Source organism: Stegodyphus dumicola, chromosome 3 (genome assembly GCF_044657685.1).
Source record: "Stegodyphus dumicola isolate Sdum_Otavi_A_Nest chromosome 3, ASM4465768v1".
Classification (NCBI taxonomy): Eukaryota; Metazoa; Arthropoda; class Arachnida; order Araneae; family Eresidae; genus Stegodyphus; species Stegodyphus dumicola.
The window spans coordinates 108,293,096-108,307,431 of record NC_140770.1 but is presented as its reverse complement, the minus strand read 5'-3'; the positions used below and the strand labels follow the sequence as shown (position 1 = coordinate 108,307,431).

The 14,336-nt window shown below is 32.4% G+C and overlaps 1 protein-coding gene across 7 annotated transcripts in view; it reads left to right on the top strand.

Annotated features, from left to right (window-relative positions):
* The window catches only part of LOC146998059 (uncharacterized), a 37,718-nt gene extending 27,327 nt beyond the window's left edge, over positions 1 to 10,391 (top strand). For 4 of the 7 annotated variants that reach the window (XR_015040243.1, XR_015040242.1, XM_085813156.1 and 1 more), the window contains 2 exons: positions 2,466 to 2,561; positions 4,144 to 4,338. Coding sequence is in view for 4 of the 7 variants with exons in the window: in XM_085813156.1 (XP_085669282.1) it covers positions 2,466 to 2,561; positions 4,144 to 4,173 (126 nt within the window). In the remaining 3 variants the exon portion in view is untranslated. Of the gene's footprint in view, positions 1 to 2,465; positions 2,562 to 4,143; positions 4,339 to 10,286 lie in introns of those variants that run through there. The other 3 variants (XM_085813154.1, XM_085813157.1, XM_085813155.1) reach the window with 3 other exon arrangements.
* The last annotated feature ends 3,945 nt before the right edge of the window (positions 10,392 to 14,336 follow it).

The window sequence follows — 14,336 nt, the reverse complement described above, 5'->3', positions numbered from 1 at the left end:
GTGCTTTTTCCATCTTCTCAATTATTGGTACCCTGGGGGCAAACTGTACATTTTTAGGATGTCGAAGATCCTGCAGCAACTGCACTTCTAATTTCTTTTTTATTTTTCATAATAGTCTGGACTGTTGCTTCATTCAAATTAAAACTTTTTCCAATGTGAGATGCCTTTTCTCCTTTTAAAAGAAGGTCCAAAATTCATATCTTCACTTCTAAAGAAATGAATTTCCTCTTAAATGTTGTTTTATTATCTGTATCGGACATGTTGTGGGACCGAAACTTAAAAACAAAAAAGTTATTCTTTAACACACCGTGGCTCGAGGCAAACTGCCGACCAGCAGCGTGAGACACTTTTGTTCTCAAGCCATGAAGATGAGGATTCGAATTTTGGAGGCTGAATGTGCAGGTTAGAACACCTTTTGTGACCTCATGTTGTTCACCTTCTACGATAGTGAGGTTTCTTCATTGTTATCTGGTGCTTGTGCTCTCTTGAGACTGGGTATTGTTTGGCAGTTTTCTTATCATGTTAGAAAGCAACTGTGTTGTTGGAGGGTTCTCACAATTTATAAATCATGTGTTTTATAGTGAAACTGTGTTACAGGATGCCATGTTGTAGAAGGGCTATCTGTACTTGAAACTTATCCTTTTTACTCCCTGCTTCATTTAGTAAATATTTCCCGATACTTTTGTATCAGATCAGGGTTTGACCTCACAGTGCAGCGGTTACTATGACCACCTTTAACAGCTATCCAACAGGATATAGTAAAGAATGCATTTCTAAGCTAAAAAAATCAACATGGAATTTGATTTCACTGATGTATCCATAGTTTCTATAATAAAGCCAAAGCTTTCCATCGGACTTGCTGGTGCTGTAGGAGATTGGTAGGGGGGCAGGCTAAAAGCAGGTCTTTATTTCTAAAATCAGAAGTGTGGGAGGTCTATGGAAAGCCATCAGAAAGGAACAGAAAAATACTTAAATAACTGATAAAAATAAAATAACTAATGATTAAAATCATTAAATTTAAATTAACGGTAAATAGTTAAATAAAAGAAATAAAAGAAATAAAATATTGGGCCTTATCTTATTTGGAACTTTGGCTGGACTTAAATTTCATTCAGAAAAACCAAGCAATAACTTAGCCAGCCTCCAACTGAATTCAACTATTGAATATAGTGTAGAATGTATTATTTCATGAGAGGAAAAAAAAAAAAATTCTTTTTCCAGCACACCAATGGAAAAAGTAAAACAATTAAAGCACCACTAAGGAAAATAGAGTGAATCCTAGAAACAATATGAGAGTATGGAAAAAATTTGTTACACTTCGAAAGCAAAGAGAGAAGAGTCCAACACTTTCTGACCACAATGTTTTTCCGATATAATTCTAGCTGTCAGGCAGATTGCGACTGGGCAAAAAAATTTCCCACAAATCCGATCTGATAAAAACATGAGAACAAATGCAAGGTTTACACAAGTGATAATTTTTGTCCCCCATATTTGATTACATAGTTCAAGTTTCTATGAGCTCCGCAGTGAGAGGTCTAGTGTTGTATATTCTTTATCACAGTAGCCAGTTTTCTTCGTTTATGATCCCATTTCCCGGTCTTTCAATAGATCATCAAATCTTCCGGTTTTTAATTTTTAATCTTTACTGAGAAAAGCATTTCCCACCAATAAGTAAAATTTATTGCAAAAAAATTAAATATGCAATTTCCATTCCACGAACCTTAGAAATTTTCAGCATAAATTTTATTTAATCTAAATCGTTTTAATTTGCTGTAGACATTGGTAGTACTTTTATGAAGATTCAACCAATGTTCAATCAGTTAATATTAGTATTTTATTTTACATAAAATATTGGTACATTACTGAATTTATCTTTAGAATAATATGTGCATTATTTAGTAATTTTATTTTCATCACATTTAAAAGTGATAAATAAAAGCTGTTTTCTTTACTCAGGATTTTTGCATGAATACATTAAATAGTAATACATTTTACATTAGAATCACTTTATAATTAGTTCAGTAACCCTGAATCATGCATTATAAAGCAAATTGAAAATTTGAAATAATGTTGCCACACGAAACAGAAACCTCGCAAAAACCTGTTTTTGTTCGAGAACTTCCCAATTCTTCATATCTCAAGATTAACGTCTGTGTTGTTATGAAGAACTATAAATTATATATGTATTAAATTTTATGTTTAGTTTTTTTATCCTCTAATGCAATAATTTCTAAGGTGTTTGAAGTTAAATGGAACTTTCAAATGTTTTCTTGTGGCCAGAAGCTCAAATTCTACCATGCTGGGCCAGTGTTCATTTTACAGTTATGAATTACTTATAATAGAAACATTGTAACTTTGGTCTCTGCTTTCTTTTACATCTGTGCATATTTGTAAATTTGACTGCATAAGCATTGTAATATGATTTTAATGAATTGTTGTGAAAATGAAAAAAGATTTACTTACAGTTTGTTTTCTTCATCTTGAGATCTATTCATGCCACATACTGTTTACTTCTTAAAGAAAAACATTCATTCTACACAGAAGTGACACATAGAATGAAGGTAAATTATGAATTTTAATAACAGTAATGGAATCATTAATAACTGATTGTTTCAAAATGTAATATTTAGTCTAAAACACTTGAATGTCATAATGTTAGGAACTAAGCTTTCTTAAAAAGCATTAAAAGAGTTCTTTGAAAATAGAATACTGCCAGTTATGGAGAATAAACTTTACTTATGCAACGTACTTTCTATCTGTCCATGTCTTTTACATTGTTATCCCAAATCAGAAGTTTCAAAATCATATGCTCAGAATGCTAGAGGGAGGTATGTTCGTAAATATGGTAATTCTTAGCTCTGGTTGTTGAATTTAAAATCCTAGCAGGGGTGATTCGGATATAGCTAGAATTCTGGATTTTTTACTTTCTCAAATCTGGAATTTCCAGTTTGTGAAATGTACACTGTGTAATCAAAAGTCTATAAAAATCAAAATCTTTTTCAAATTTTGTTTTAGGAAAATGCCATTCAGAGATTATATAAATTTAAAAATTTTAGATTACATAAATTTTATTTCATTTGAATTATATTTTGTTGTTCTTATTAAGTTTAATTTGATATGACTTGTTTTAAACTACTGCAGACTATGTGTGTGAAGATTCAACCAATGTTTAATCAGTTAATATTTGTATTTAATTTTATTTTATTTCAGTATAAGGTGCATTACTAACTTTATCCTGACAAATATTATGTGCATGAATTATTTCCATCATATTTAAAAGTACTTTAATAAATAGCTTTTCTTTCCTACTTGGGATTTTCTTGTCATAAAATATTAGAAAATTACACAATAAAATTAGCCAGAGAGCATAACATTTACAATATCTAATTAATATATTTTGTATCAATATTATATTACAAACAGTTCAGTAACCTGAATCATGCATTATAAAATGAATTTAAATCGGTTTGGGGCTTCTTTAACGTGACATTGCCACGCAGCATGAAAACCTCCCGGTTTTCTAGCAAAAATCTTCTGGTTTTGCAGATTTTAAGGGTAGCAGCTATGATGTATGTATGTGCTTCATAATACTCAATTTTTTAGAAATATATAAATAGAAGTTATGTAAAATTTTTACTGTGCGGTATTTTTGAAATGGAGCCGCAATCCTCCGTGATCCTAGATAAATGATCTTTTATTTTTTAATCATTAGAGTAGATTTATTTATGGGTAAGTGTAATAATTTCTGCTTTGGATGCAATGCATACTACATTTATGTTCTTAGCAGTTTCTTAGCTGATTAATGATTATGACCATTAATTATTAATGAGTATTTACTCATGCGTCTGTATCAATAGTTAACATTAGAACAAACTTAATTTTTATTGTTAATTAGTAATTAAATCTGTTAAAATGAAAGTTCTTTTTGATTAAACAGATTTGCATTGATTGCCAATAGATGTAGCATTATAACTCATTTCTCACTGACTTTAGTACTTTTATTGTATTTAGATCTTAAGATTTTAATGGATTAAATGCCTCATATTTATTTTCCAGTCTGTTATTGTTCATAATATATTTATATACATATACTTATTAATGATGTTTTTATTATAATTTTTAAATGTTAGCAATATTTTTCAGTTAACAAACGTCCATTCCCTTTATTATTGAAGGACAAGCAAAGCAGTCATCTTTTATAGACATTTCAGAGAGAATACCAATTTTGAGAAATAATGCTTTATCTAAGTGATTACTTCTTAGAACTTCATTGATTATCCAACTGTTCATTGCTACTAAAAGATATTTTTAAAAATAAATGTTGTCTTTAACTCTGAATGTGTTTAAAATTTTTTTAAAGTGTCATTCATTAATTAAACTTTTGCTTTATGGTGAAACTCTTTGAATTTTAAAATTAGTTTAGTGTTAACTACTGAAACTTCTTCACTTCCAAAGAGATAAAAAATTTTGTATGGAAAAGTTTGAAAAATTTACCCAGTACTCCACTAAAAATCTTTGGAATAGAAGTTACATGGACTCAAATTATTCACATGTATTAGGTTCATTTAGAGTTGTTTGTATCTGTTTCATCTATAAATATGTTGCTGGATAAATCTTAAATCTATTTTATTAGGAGAAATGAGCAAAATTGAATTTTATGTTTAATTGCTTTTTGTGATTAATGTTTGAACTATCTAAAGAGGTAATTGTAATTTTAAATTAAGCATTCTGTCAGAAAATTTACACAGTACCAGTCTGAAATCTGAGCGTCTAACATATTGACTTTTGAACCAGCAATTTTTACTCTCTTATATGAAGTAAAGGAAGTATTGTAATCATGAAAAATTCCAATTACCATATTTCAATAAAAATATTCATTTTGACCGCTATCGAATGCAATTTAAGGATGTTTTTGTGTGATATTTGTACGTAAGGACAGAATAAAGGACTCTTTTCCCCCAAACAATATTATGTATATTATTTAGAAAAATAGTTTTTTAATAAAACTGATTTAAAATGGATTCGGAAGAAATTTTTTGTGGCACCTTTACATACATTGGTATGTATGTACCTCGCATAACTCAAAACAGAGTAGCCTCAGAATGGGTAAAATTTCGTATATAAGACTGCTATAACGTGTACTTGTGTGCCTCTCTTTTTGGTTGCAATCGGCTGCACCAAAATTATGTAAATATATATACCCACTAATTAAGACACAATAACACACCGAACAAATACTAATTCAGAAGTCAAACAACAAAAATCAGCGTTATATTTTCAAATTTTCACAGGATTAGTTTTGATGGTTTTATGAAACCATCATCCTCAGCTGCAAAAGCGCAAATGAACGAGATAAAATATAGTGATTAGATGAGAAAAGATAAAAAAAAGAATGAACAAGAGTCAAGCTACTGGTGCCATTTGTTGGTGAAACCAGAACTAAAACATAATTTCTTTAAAGGCTGAGGGCAAAGATGGATTGGAATTAGGGTCGTTAACTAGAACAGAAAGATTTTTATGAATGTGAAATGCCTCTAGAAAATCCAGTTCTCCAATGGAAGATGTTTTTTGAATAATTTTGGCAGCAGAAAAATTGAAAGTGTGATTTTCGGACCAGCAATGTTGAGCAACAGAAGACTTCTGTGTTTCCTTTTTTCTAACATATGCCTCATGTTCTTTGACGCGAAATTTCAAGGCTCTCTTAGTCTGGCCAATGTAAATCAAACCACACTGGCAAGGAATCCTATAAATACCCCAGGAATTCATATCTGGAATGGGGTCCTTGAGTATAGAAGTTGGAATTTTATTGATGGGAGAATAAACAACCCGAAAGTTAAATTTCTGCAAAAAAAGTGTAACTTTATAGCTAATTGATGGGAGAAGAAGGGAATGACAACAGAATTTTTATAATCTCCTAAAACAAGAGTGTGCCTTTTAGTGTGTTGAGATGAGAATTTTTTAATTGCTTGATTAATAATGTTGGGTGAAAAGCCCCTGTCAATAGCTATTGCTTTTAAATAATTTAGTTCTTCATCAAGAAATAACTTAAAGGAGCAAACTTGAAGAGTGCGGAAAACTCGGGAATAAAATAAAGCTAACTTTTGTTTAGTTGGATGACATGATTTAAAGTGTGGTGGAAGGCAAACCGATGAAGGTTTACGGTAAACTGTAGCACTGAAGTTGGATGTGTTACATGTGACCAGAATGTCGAAAATGCTGAGAAACGAAAGAGAATTGCAAGTTCAAAAGTGAACTGAATAGTAGGTTCAATAGAATTCATTGTTGAAAGAACTTTATTTAAATCATCTTTATTACCTTCATACCCACTCTCTTACTCAGCTCTTGGCCCACCAGCGGCCGAGCGGTAAAGTAGCTGAACACTGGTTGTTCGGTCCGAGGTTCGAATCCCGCAAATTATATATGCATTACACATGATTTACCCCATGTGTAATGCATATACAAGCCAGTTTCCCTTAGAAAGTCCTCTACGAAGGCATTCCTCCCCTTAGATAGCCCTCGAGGCTTTGCTGTAATTAAAATAACCTAACTTAACCTCTTACTCAGCTCAGTGAGCTCCATTTTTTATTCTTATATATTGTTAACTTGTGTATTTTTTCCTTTAAAAATTATTGAATTACGCTGTTCTTATCTTCGAGTTAAGGTTTCTGTGCCTTTAATTAATCTGCATGCAGTAGTTGAAGAATTATCAACAATGTAAAAATTGTTTGAATTTACGCCTATTTTTTTTCACCATAGCAGCTATATTTGTTTACATTTAAAACTTAGCAGAGCAGAATAGTAAATTAAGTCTTTCTGCATCTTCCATGTCTTTTTACCGAATGGAACCGAAAGGAAACTTTTAGTTTTGTGCACCAAAAAATCTGCCTTATTGCCTGATGGCTGAATTGCTTGTTTTTGAGTAGAAACTGTAATTTTAATTGTAAAGAATATTTTTCTACCTCTTTGAATTTTTATGTATTTTTGCTTTGCCACGAAATGAGAACTGAATTAATGAGAAATTTAACTCTAATGAAATTCGAGGAAATAAGTTTAAATGAAATGCAGGAAAAATGCCATACAATAATGTCATGGCATACACATCAGCTTTTTTATATTATTTTTTTAGAATTTTTTTGCAAAAAGCAAGAAAAAAGTACATTTTGAGAATAGCTTCTTGCTTTAGCATATACTTAATGTTTAACACATGCACAGTAATCATTTTTTCATAATAAAGCGTGGAAGGCCCTGATTCTTAATTTCACAGTTCCATGGTGAAGGATCATAGCATTAGCATAAATTTGTACAATTAATAATTTGAATCCGCAGCCATCTTTTTGTTTAACATTTATCTCAAACTGAAAAGTGTTACCAAAGATTTTCATTGATTTTATACCTGCTGAGTTATTTCCATGATGCCAACCTAGTGAATAGTTTTTATTATTTTTTTCTTTCATCACCAGATAACTATCAGTTCGTGGCAGCTTGCGAAATGACTCACACAGTGATTTCTAAATTTTTTTATTATTATTAATTAGTAATTGAATAGCATTGTAACTGGTAATCATTTATGTTGATATTACACTAGGTGAGGATTACAGACTTCAGCCAACTTCTCTGCAAAGTGTTGAGTGTTATTGGTGTTTGAATTATGATTAACTGATTTATTGTCGATAATACTTAGTATATGTGAGAACTTGTTTATTCCATACTCGTATAAGCCTTAAACATATGCGAGAAATAGATTTAAGTATAATACACAATGAAACTAGTATATTTCAGGCTTAACTGCATCAATGCACGAGTAGAAACAAAAAAAACTTTAGCGGAACATCATGTTTGTAGTCAACAATTTCATACTACATTGCCAATGGTCTATAGCAGAAACTAGCTACTTTATGATGATCTTCATGAATTAGAAAGTTCTTTAATATCGGAGACAAAATGAAGAATTTTCCAATTAGTGATATTTGTGAAAAAATGTCTAGATGTGATAATAAATGAAGATGATATAACAGAAGATTTCCATTGTAATGAAATGTTGTAATCTTCAGTCACCTAATGGATGGTGAAATCTGTAGTATGGTTCTAAATCCAGAAATATCGCTGCCAGTTGTGAAGAAATTGACAGTTTGCTGAGATTAAAAATATTTTAATTTACAATACAGTGAGAATTCTCAAATGGCAGTTACAAAATATGAACTAGGGAACTTTGTAAATGAGCAAGGAATTATGTCTATCTATAGAATTAAAGAGAAAGTAAATTAAATAAAAAGTAATTAAAGAGACTGCTGCAAAAAATTGAGCTATGACTACTGTTGATTTTTCCACTAAATCCTATGTGATAATCTGACTTCGAATCTAAAATTTTCTGAAGAACACAAAAACCTTGTCTAAAACTTAAAGGTTTATTTAACTGGAACTTCAACACTGATGAAAACTTAACATCATAAATGAAAACTTAACATCTTGGGAGGAAAACATTCAAAGTGCTTTAAAGTAACAGCTATGCCGGCACGGTGAAGAACACTTTCCTTTAAAAGACAGAATCCATCTAGCCCTTTCGGCATATATCTCCATTCGCTGGATTCAGACTTCCGCTCCTACGTGTTTTGGACTTAAATGGCCAGGCTGGAACTGGAATAGGACCGGAACAGGACTGGATCCGCAACAAGACGGGAACCGGAACCGGAATCTCTCATCCCCTGGCTTCTCCCCCAGGCAGGTCTATTCTGGCTCGAACTAAAATGAACTGCAGTGCCACTAAGGAAAGCACCTGCTTTTATTACCGGCGGTTGCCGTTACTACAGGCGATTATGCAAATATTTAACACTACAGAACGTGTCATGCAAATGTGGCTTGGCCAGTTGTGTAAATGGTTATACTTGGAGCCCCAATCAGCATTGCAGAGTGATATAACATGTGTCTGAAGTGTGCAGCTGGTAGAATGTAAAAGGACAGGTGTGGCAAGTGACAAACATTTGCAACCATGCTGATGGTTAGGATACATGACATTGTAACAAAAGATGCCTTTTAATACATATTCAATGGCGTTATGAACAGTTGTCAGACTTTGAGAACGGTCACATCTTAGAGCTAAAAGAAGCTGGTTGGTCAAACAGACAGATCAGCCAACATATTGGTTGAAGCGACATGGTCGCCGTACATTGTTGGAATCAGTAGCTCAGTGAAGGCATAGTCAGACACTGTAGTGGCTCAGGACATCCCTGGGCCACTAAGGCACCAGAGGATCATGCAATTAGAAGAGCTGTTACTTCCACAACATCAGGTACACTATTATCACTTCAACACCATTTTCCAACTTGTAGGAACATCCAGTGATACGATTCATGGAAGTCTAGATGACAGTGGGCTCAGATCTCAATGTCCATTAAGACTCGACTATAAGCAGTGTCGTCTTGCTCAAGCTGGACAGTGACCAGTTGGAGAAATGTGATCTTCAGCAACAAATTATGTTTTTCTCTCAATGCCAATGATCACCACATACATGTCTAGAGACAGATAACTGAGCTATCTAATGTACAATTTGTTACCGAGCGGCACACAGCGAGAACACTGTGACAGTCCAGGGAGCAATGAGCTAGGACGACCATTCACCATTAGTCATGCTGAAAGGCACTCTGATTGCTCACAGGTATGTTGATGACATTTTGCAGCCAGTTGTACTGCTACGCTAGCAGGCCGTTTCCCAGCATTGTCAAATGCTCAGCCACATACAGCACGACTTCCCCAACAATATCTTCGACTACGCTGTCAAGTCTCCAGACGTTGTCTATGGAGCATGTTGGGGAGGCAAAATTCAGCTGTGTACAAATATGTCCCAGCTTGCTAACAAATTGCTTTATTTGTGGCATAATCAATCACAGAGGAACAACGTAAAAGAATTCATGCTCAGTCAAGTATTGGCTTGAATAGCTGCCAGGGGAGCTTTACCACCTAATGATTTTCACATTCTTTTTATTTCTATTCGAAATAAAACATTCTCTTTGCCCCAGTTTTTGATCATTTGTTTATCTGCTTGAAACTATGCAACTATCGAGTTTTGTAGTAATAACTCAGTTCTTTATGGGTGCATATATTTTTTTCCAAGACGATGTATTAGCTATCACAAAAAAAAGGGGGAGGACAAGCAAGTTAAAACAATTTACATTGAAAGAAATGCTCGATGAAACATAAATATTTAGCCTTTTATGTAAATTTTGATTTGCTTAAGATCATAATGGTTCATTTCACAAACAACTATTTTATGTTAATTTTATCATTTCTAGGTATCATCTTATCAGATATAAATTGATGATTTAAAAGCCATAATCACCAGAGTACTGAAGATTCCATGTCTCATGTTGTATGATGTATGCAAGGCAAATTAAAAAGCACACATAAGTGAAAATAATAAATACATAAAGACATATATATGTTATGTATTATTATTAAAAAACACAACCTTCATTTGTTTTTCAACACCATCACTTAAGCAATTAAAAAATATCATAACCCATACTTAATTTATCCATACCAGTGTAAGAGAAATCTCTTGCATGGTGTAACCCATTCAAAACTGCAATTTTCACATTTTCATTAGTTCAAAATAAATGCTGTCAAAATAAAATTTCTATTTCATTTTATCAAACAAATGATTATCTTATGGTGATAAACCAGAGCTGTACAGTGGTGTGATCGCACCTCTCATTTGGATTTTTCCAACAATTGTTTGGTTTTTTTCACCGCAACGGCTATGTTATATTGGGCAATAGAATGATTTCATCACTTAATTTACTTTTCCCACATGGGTCTTTAATTGTCTTTTGCAGCATTTTAGAGTTTGAGGTATGAGACCACTATTTATCCTTCTTATTTGCTATGAATTTGTCGTAAAAAGCACTTCACAATAAAAAAAAAATGTTGTAATTTTTACTGCTAAAAGTTGGACTTTTTTCTGTTGAGTTGGTATGTAACCAATCCATTGATACATGTTTTGTTGCGGAGTAGAAACTATTAAACCATAGTTCTTTTCTTGTGATTATTTAAAGCAAAAAATTGTGACCCTGTGTAGCGTGTCTTTTAAGAATGCCAAACATGCAGGAAAGCAATGATTTCTATGTTCATTTATCAAAATACTTTGCATTTACTTCACACTGTTTACAAAAGCCTAAATGATCATAAATGATAGTATATATATTTCCATAGGATGTGATTTTTTTAATACATTGATTATCTTGAATCATCTTTTCAATTTTGTCAAGAGGACCTTTAGTGATAGAAGTTGGGGATCTTCTTTAACAATATATATAACAGTCAGATCTGTGCAACAGTTTTCAAATTGTTTGTATCTCTTTACAATTTGATTGCCGTATGATGAATGTCTCTACAATTTAAGTATTTAGCCCTTGAAATTCTAATTGTTTCACATGTCTCCAATTTGAAGTAGGATTTCAGCTTCCAGCTGGTATATCATTACAATATGATCAGCAAGCATGTATGAAGGTATTAGACAGATTTAAAAATAAGTGTATATATATATACAGGGTGTTTATAAATGAATGGTATGGTTTTAAAATTGAATAATAAGTCGGTGTATTAGCTTACCCATGTAAAAACCTACACCATATTAGACTCTGTTTAAATTTCTCATGTGCTACCTGCTGTTTGTTTGTTATGCTTATGTGCAACTGCAGTGTCAGTTTTCAAGATGGTGCCACCACCACAGGAAAAGGCTTTTTGTGTGCTCCATTTTGAGGTGTCCAGATCTGTGGTTTCAGTGCAACATATGTTTCATGCATGTTTACTGTGCAGTGTTCCATGAAAAAGTGCAGTGCCCATTTCTCTTTGAACAAGAAATGGTGATCGGTGACTCATTTCTAGACATGTTGAAACCTGGCTGTTATCCTAGCTAAACACCAATTATGATGATTACACTTTTCAAATGGACTGTGGTCTGCCCCACTTTCACAGGAATGTACGAGAGCTTCTATCATGTTGTTCACCAATGCTGGATTGCACATACTGCAACAATAACTGCGAACAGGATGGCCTTTTCCTCTGGCCATCTGTTCGCTAGATTTAGCACCATGCAATTCCTTTCTTTGGGGGTTTGTTAAAGACCAAGTTTATAACCATAAGTGCCCATGTCTCTTGAGGAAGTTTATGTTAAGAAAAGCATGCACTGCAGATATTTACGGCAGCATACTACACAGAGTATAGGGAGAATTTGATTAACATGTAGATGTGTCATGTGTGATCAGGGGCACACATATTGAAGGATTGTAAGTAATGCTTGAAAAACGTATGCATTTGTCGCCACTTATGCTATAAGGTTTCACCGTGTATTATTTCATGTATTATTCATCGATTAATTATTAATTTTTAAAACTGCACCACTTGTGAATTTCAATTTTTGGTCTTTGTGAAAAATTGGTTCTAAATTTCTTACTCTGTGTGTGTGTGTGAGAGAGAGAGAGAAAGAGATAAAAAATGTGAAAATCAAAATTATAATTTAAATTAACAATAGCTCTTACTTCCTCTTTTAATTTGAGTACTTCCCCTCTCTATTCTAAAAGTAGTAATAACTTTTTCTGGACTGTGTTGTTTCTAGATCAAGCTATGCATATGACTTGTAATGCTGATGACATTGCTAAATTGGAACTTAAATCAGAACTTTCTCGTAATAAACTACTATATTAAATAACTCTACACTTTGCTTCTGCTTCTGTTCTTGCTAAGAGTGTACCTTGCTGTGTTATTCCTGCAGCAGTAATATCTAAAATATATCTTTTCTGGAGCAGGCCCGATAAATGTGCTAAGTATTTGTAGCTGAAAAATGCTTGACTGCAGTAAAAGAAATATGATTTAAATCTACTAGGACTGTGTCTTATTGCATCTTAAATGACTTCCACAATTTTCGGAATTAAACTTTCTACATATGGTTTCCCTCTTTTTGATAAGTTCTACTAAATTTATATTAGGAGGAAATAAATCAATATTTCTTTAGTAAATAAATTATCTTACTTTGCAGCTATTGTGCAAGTATTAGAAAAACTTGTTTTTGAATTCAATGAATTTTAGATCATTCTAAATATATATATATATATATATATATATAAATAGTAAATGTTATCTAGACCAAATTGGTCATACAGTATTGTACTAACTAACTTGCTTGTTATATATATATATATATATATATATATAATATTTTGACAGTTGGGCACATGAGTAAAGCTTTGCAATCCAAGGACGACACAGAAGTTAATTGTTTTGATTCCACATCTTTATGCAGTTGAAAGGCATGTCATCACTCTTTACTAAATAAATTTAATTTCAATGCATCATAGTATTCTAACAAAGAAAGGCAGGAGAGCAGAAGCACAGATCTTACCAGCAAAGGTGGCGCGAGTTCTCTATTTATAGAAGCGGTTGCATAATAGGCTGGAATGTTCTCGAAAGTTCTGGTCTAGGGAAAAGATCCTGGAATTGCAGAAAGTTAATTAAAGGTTGCTAGTTCGCGTAGAGCAAAGCCATCCTATTTTTTATATTATATATATATATATATATATATATTATTATAAGCAAAGTTGTAAGAACAATACAAAAAAGACCAATTTTGGTAAAAAAAAAATTTTGCGCAATGTGCTGCAAAATTAAGGAAATGAGAAGAGAAATTGTAGTTAGCTCGCCAAAAAGTTATTAAAAGCTGTGGCTCCAAGAAAAATCCAACATATGCATATTCAGTAGTTTTTATAAGTTCGAATAAAAAACTATATGTTAAAGATTTTCGGAAATTTTAACACAGTTTTAAAAAAACTAATTAAATTGAATGAGGTGACATATTACGCTACATGTGAAATAAAATGTAAATTATAAAACACAGTAAAATACTAATCGATGGAAAAAGTTAAAGGCAAAAAATAAAACAGTAAAAAACCGATTGATGGAACAAGCAAAAAAAAAAAAAAAAAATATTAAAAATTAAGAAGCGGAAAATGGTAAATTAGCTCAATTCGAGGTCCACTCTGGCTTTTCAAGGGAAATTTTCTGAGTGAGCATCGAACCAAGCTAACATCGTTACGCGTTTCGCCGAAACAGACAATTGAAACTTTGCGTTACAAAATTTTTTATTTAATTAAATAAACAGTCCTGAAAATTTTTTTTAGTCTCAATTCTCTGTTCCAATTTCCCGACGCTTCCGCATAAATTGACACATTAAGGTGTGAAAAATGTAAATGCAATTCCGATGTATAGCAATAATAAAAATAAAAATAAATAGCGGTATGCTATTAGTCAAAATATACAATAACGTACGGGCTGGACCTACAAGCTTA